The sequence below is a fragment of the Trachemys scripta genome, chromosome 10, assembly GCF_013100865.1.
Source record: "Trachemys scripta elegans isolate TJP31775 chromosome 10, CAS_Tse_1.0, whole genome shotgun sequence".
Lineage (NCBI taxonomy): Eukaryota > Metazoa > Chordata > Testudines > Emydidae > Trachemys > Trachemys scripta.
The window spans coordinates 31,603,161-31,609,160 of NC_048307.1; the positions used below are offsets into that span (position 1 = coordinate 31,603,161).

General features: G+C 52.5%; 1 protein-coding gene across 8 annotated transcripts in view; it reads right to left on the reverse strand.

Annotated features, from left to right (window-relative positions):
• The window catches only part of NPRL3 (NPR3 like, GATOR1 complex subunit), a 115,686-nt gene extending 113,605 nt beyond the window's left edge, over positions 1-2,081 (reverse strand). For 2 of the 8 annotated variants that reach the window (XM_034783062.1, XM_034783061.1), the window contains exon 1: positions 1,787-1,965. In XM_034783062.1, coding sequence (XP_034638953.1) covers positions 1,787-1,904 — 118 coding nt within the window. In that variant the 5' untranslated portion in view covers positions 1,905-1,965. Of the gene's footprint in view, positions 1-687; positions 800-1,786 lie in introns of those variants that run through there. The other 6 variants (XM_034783066.1, XM_034783064.1, XM_034783058.1 and 3 more) reach the window with 5 other exon arrangements.
• Between the last annotated feature and the right edge of the window lie 3,919 nt (positions 2,082-6,000).

Sequence of the window (6,000 nt, forward strand, 5' to 3'; positions counted from 1 at the left end):
CACGCTGCAGAGGCCATCTACTCCAGCTAGCACTAGTACAAGCTGCAGAATCTTCAAAAGACATTAAAAAGCCACAAATTTAATGGCTTTTTTATACTCTTTTTGTCAGCAAGGATCCACAAGGACTGAGCATCTTGGAAACAAATAGAAGATACACTGGGATTGAAGTTCAAATGAGTCCAACCTGGGAAAACCTGCTGGCTTTCTCATGAGTGATTCTTGGCTGTTGTCTTAAAATTACTGCAACCATTATTACTGGCTTTGGAAAGTATCCACCAAGATAGAACAGATCTAAGTAGCGAGGCTGGCGGACTACTTTTGTTGCTATGTTCAGAGAAGACTATCGCAATTCTCTCTCTTGTATGTCTACTGTTGAAACCACTTGGATCATTAAACAATGTCATCCAGGCATCTGCTACAACAGTAGTAGATCTCTGTCCAAACTACCCTTGGATTAATCAGAGAGATATCCATTGAAAATGTACTGGAAGAAGCAGAGACTTCAGTCTAGAAGTTAACTAATTAAAGTACTTATATTGACTCCTTCAGTGAAGAGGACAAGAAGTGCTTGTTAAACCAGCTGAAAAAGTACACAGACTTAATCCTTACAAATCTACAATAGTGATTTCTGGATTCTACTCAACCTTCACGTAGCTTTTACAGATGCCCGTCTTATAAAGCACTTACAGTTGTGTGGAATGAGGCACTACCAGCAACAGGGCTGCTATGTGATCAGAACAGAATAGAGAATTTTGAACACAGAGTGGAATATCGTACGACGAATGAATGAAGAATTAACTTCAACTTTTTTATCATCACTAGTGGTTCGACCCAATCTTTGTGCTGTTTCCTGGGATGAAAGAAGTAGGAATTCATCTCTTGATACTCCGAGTCACAACAGCTACAGTTGAGTGTTCTTTTCCCTCAATGAATAGAATTTTGTGTTCTGAAAGAAGTTGACTTCTGCCTGATCATGAGCATATCATGAAGGACTGGAAGTAACAGACACACAAGACACCAATGAGTGCAAAATTACAACAAGAAATCAAGATGGATGTAGATGTAGTGCTTCATAGTACTTCATACTACACATTACTACATAGCTTGAATAGCCAACTTTAATTTCTGTGATATTTTAAAACATGAGTTAAATCTAATAAAATGGTCATGAAACATTTTTCAGTTTTTACTGTGGTGTCATACAGCCCACTTTTGCCTTCCCGGTCTCAACCCTCGTCAGCCCTCATCCAAATAGTCCAACACCCCTCCTAATTTCAATTCCTGGGGAAAACACTGCCCCCACCTCTCGTGAACTGAGATTTTCCTCTAAGATTGTCTTCCTTCGGGACCTTACACACTGGTTCTCTGAGTTTGTCTACTGTTATGAAGGTCATTGTCCTTATTCCACTGCTCTCCCTCCCTCCCTCCTTCCTTCCCTTGGCCTCAGGAACTCCACCATCGCCTGGCCGCTCCCCCCTCATCCCTCCAGCTCGGCTTCCTGCCCCCCAGCGCTGCCGGGCTACTCCCCAGGGCCAGAGCCCAACCCCCGCCTCGCTCTTCAACCGGGATGGGAAGCAAGCCCTTGTGTGTCTGGGAGGGGTCCGGCTCCTGGCCACGCGGCCAGGCCGGCACCCGCGGGACCAGCCCACACAGCGGGAGGGGCGGGGGGGGCTCAGGCCGCTCTGCGCGCGCGACAAGGCCCAGAGGACGAAGCCCCGAGGCCTAGTGGCCCGCTCCAGCCTCGTGCGCCCGGCCGCCCGGCACGTGGCCCCGCGCTGTCACTTACCGGCCTGGGCGGCCGGGTGCTCCGGGCCCCGCTGGAAGGGGAAGCGGAAGAGCAGCTTGTTGCCGCGGCTGCCCGAGCTCACCAGGATCACGCTGATGGGACTGGTACTCTCGCCCATCCCCCCGCGCCGGCTCCCCGCGAGGCAGCCGGAGGCGCCGCCACTCCCCCTCCCTCACAGCTCCCCGAGCGAGCGGCAGCCGCGGGCTATAGAGACGCCTCAGTTCAGTAGCATAGAAGGGCCCTAAAGAAGCAATGCCTGGCGGACTTCCGGTTCCGCGCATGCGCTGAGTGGCCGCCGGTTCGAGCTGCTCCGGTCTAGAGGTCGCGCTCTGCCGCGGGCCGGCGAGAAGCGAGCGACGCTTTCCCCGAGGCTGGGCCCGCTCGTGTGAGGCATGAGATCCCCTCCCCCCGCGGCTCTGCCGTGCCCCGGGCTGCTCGGGCCCGCACGAGAACAGGACGGGGAGCTCTGCCGCACGCAGGCCCAGCACAGACCCGTGCACAGCAGCCTGGGGCTCCGGGCTTACCCCCCGTGGCGCTGTCTCTGCAGCCTGTGCGTATCCTGCCGCTCAGAGCCTGGGACCTGCCAGCCACTGCAGCGCCAGCCCAGCCTGCGGACCCCTACCGCCGTGCCGGGCCACTGGCTCTGGTTCGCCCGCTGACCTCGTTGCTCTAACAGCCGTTTGATTCTCCACCACAATTCCGTTCACCGGCCCAGGCCCTGCAGCATCTCCCACCATCACCCAGCAGTGCAGCAACGCCAGGCTGGAGGAAAAGACCTTGTAGACTCTACACTGAGCTGGCGGGTTAACCATAGCCAGCAAATACAAACTTAAACACACCAGCCCTAGTGTACACTAGGTGTTTCACTTTGTACTAATGAATATGTTATAACTATGATTTTCCAGAGTACACAAACCCATGTGGCCAGCATTTCAGTACTTCCCTGACTAATGTCTAGCACAGTGGTCCCCAACGCAGTGCCTGCCGGGGCATTTATGTGCGCCCAGTAGGGGAGAGAAGCCCCGCACCTGCAGGGGACAGAGAACTCCAGGGCTGCTTGTGGTGGCAAAAAGCCGGGAGCCGGCCCTGGCCAGAGCCCTGCCGCTGGAGAGCCAGAGCATCGTCCCCTGGAGCCGAGCCCAGGCTGCAGCAGCGAGAGGGGCTCCCACAGTGTGTGAGGAGCCGGGGAGGGAGGGAAGCGGGGCCCGGGATGCAGGGAGGGAGGAGGGGTCCTGCTGCTACCACTGCTACTGCTCTTAGTCTCTCCAGGGCGGTGCAGTGTTTCCCTGCCCGAGTGGGCTGGGCAGGGTGCCACCAGGCTGGGCAGGGGGGCGTAGATCCCAGCTCGCATGCTGATGGGGCGAGTGGCTGGGCAGCCCGAGCTGCCCCCTCCTGCCCCCAGACCCACCCCACCACGCACCTCTCCCGCCTCAGCCCCAGGCTGCTTGCCCCAGGCTGCTTGCCCCGGGCTCCCACAGTGCCAGGGGCGGGGAGAGACAGAGCCCGGCTCTGAGCGGGGCAGCGGGGGATACTGCCCCGCTGAGGGACCCCCGCGGCTCAGGCACCTGGGGGTCAGTGACCGTCCTCTTGGCTCTGCCTGCACGGGGCTGGGGAAGCAGCTGTCAGCGCCTGCCCCTCTCAGCCCTTGCACCCCCCATCCTGCTCTCAGCTTCTTCACTTGTACCTCCCCCATCACTCCTTTGCCAAACCCCTTCCCCTTGTACTCTCCCTTCACCCGCACCTCTCCCCTTGTACCCTCCCCCAGCCTTCTCCTCCCACACCTCCCCTTTCCCCTGCACCTCTTTTCCCGCAACCCTCCTGATATCCCCCTCCTCCTCCACCCTCCTCCGCGAGTACATCACACTCCACTTCTCTGCCAGTGTAGAGTCCCCAAGCACTCCCACACCCACTCCTCTGCCGGAACCCTCTTTACTAGATCCCCATCCCTTTCCGGGTACAAGGTTTGAGGGTTAGTCCCTATGCCTTCCATGTGCGGGTGGGGGAGGGCACTGGTGGGGGGGAAGAGCCCAGGGCTGGGGTGGGGGGCAGCCAAAAATTTTTTTACTTGGGGCGGCAAAAAATCTAGAGCCGGCCCTGCCCCGGCAGACGCGGGGCCCGCCTAGTGCCCAACAGGGGAGAGAAGCCGGGGCCCCGCACCTGCTGGGGACAGAGTACTCCGGGACTGCGGGTGCTGGTGTTCTCTGTCCTTGTGGCTTCTCTCCAGCTTCTCTCTTCTCTCTGGATTCATATATTATGTAATATTAAATATGATGTTTTTCGTATTATTTAATGTACAAATACAAAATAAGCCTTGAAAAATTGTTGGCGCCCACCACACTCTTCTGAAAACATGAATGTGCTACTGGCCACAAAAAGGTTGGGGACCACTAGCAGAAGCATCACCCGTTCTTTCTCCATGTCTCAGCTCCTTTCCTCAAGTCCTGTGTCATTGCCTCTTGCCAACAGATAACATAGTCACCCATGGGAGAGAATGCCCCCAGATACCCTGCCCTAGGACAAGGCCTGTGACTCTCACAATGGGACTGATTTCATATACTCCAGACTGAAATCCATGGGGGAGAATTTCCTTTATCAAAATGTGACAAGTATCTGCTGATGCTTCCTTTCCTTGGATATAGCATTCATTAGAACTGATCTTATTGCCCAAACTCCACAATTATGATCTCTCTGGGTTTCTGTGCACTGTGGGTCTGACCCTCTGATTTAGCTTTTCTTACCAAACGCAATCCCTGTTGAATTTATACCTTTCTCTAGATCATTAATGAAAACATTATTGCCTGTTGTAGGTCACTTGATACTACTCCCCTTACCATTAATGTTTATTTTCAGTTCTCTGTTTGCCAAACAATTTCCAGTTCATATTCAGGAATTTTAATTGGGGTCAGGACAATGTCCATTATCAGGGATTACAATTGAAAAGGACCTATATTTTCATCTGGATACCTCGCATAAAAACTCCTCTGTATCAATTTAAGATATACAGCTACTTTAACAAAGACTAAAAAGGCTTTGAGCAACAAAGTAATACATACTTAATATGGATTTAGCTCTGCAGGATCCCCTCTCAGAGGTTGCATACAAAGAGAAAGGGGTGGCCAGGGGATGGATGGACACACTGCTGAATGCTTTATCTGCCTTGCCATTCTCTGTGAGGTGGATGATAAAGATTGTAGCAGGAGTAGATGTTGCCCATGTGAGATATTTGTTTGAGAGTGATTAAAGAGCAGGCGTATTATCTTCAAAGAGCATTCTTTGTGCCCTGAACTGTGTTAACTGTGCTACAATTTCCCAGTTTGTCTTCTGTGAAGCAAAATATTAATTTTTAAAGATAAGAAATTACAGAGATGCTTGTCATTTACATTTTTGAGAGGTTATAGTTAAATTACAGCAAAAAGTCTAATAAGCCTGTCACAGGGTAGCTGATCCATCAGAGGCTCAGGCACCCAATCTACCTGAGACAGGCTCCTCTAAGGAGAATGAGCCAACTCAGCTTCACATGAGTAGTTAACTGCCTAGTGCCTGGGTGGCCGTTAAGGAACATCTGGGCCTAATAAAGGCTTATGAAAGCTCAGTCAGTGGTTCTCAGATCAGAGAAGCTCCTGAGGAGAGGAAATTTGCAGGGGAGTTGGTTAGAGAGAGTTTACCAGGAAAGGGGACCCAGGAGAGGTGCTGCTGGGGTGAGCTGGGCTTGAAAGGACTAGGAGGAACTAAGTCCTAGTCCCAGTGAAAGGATCTTGCCAGCTAGTGGCAAGGGATCTAGGTTGTTGGGGAGCTATGTGCTCCTCTAGGGAAGAGCTGTAATGGTTTGATCTCTGTAGCAGTCCTGAATCCAAAGAAGGAACCTTTTCCCAGTGGATGGCAGGAGACCTGACTTCGGGAGAGGATTCTGGGTTGAGGGGGCCTGACTGATGAAGAGCCTGGATGGAAGGAATCAGGTGGGGGCATGCAGACTAATTTTCTTTCCCATCACTCAGTTATGATACAGGAGTGAAGGCTTATTTGCATACCATGTTTGGCCTTTGATTAATTAAACTAGACCCCTGAAGAGGTACTGTTCACTATATAGGAACCTCATTGAACTTCTTGATAGTCCATAAGGGGAAGCTGAGGCAGGGAACTCTGGGGTGAGAGCCTGCCATAACACAGCAATTTGAGGATGAGCTTGAAGCCACACCATAAAATCATCACACTTT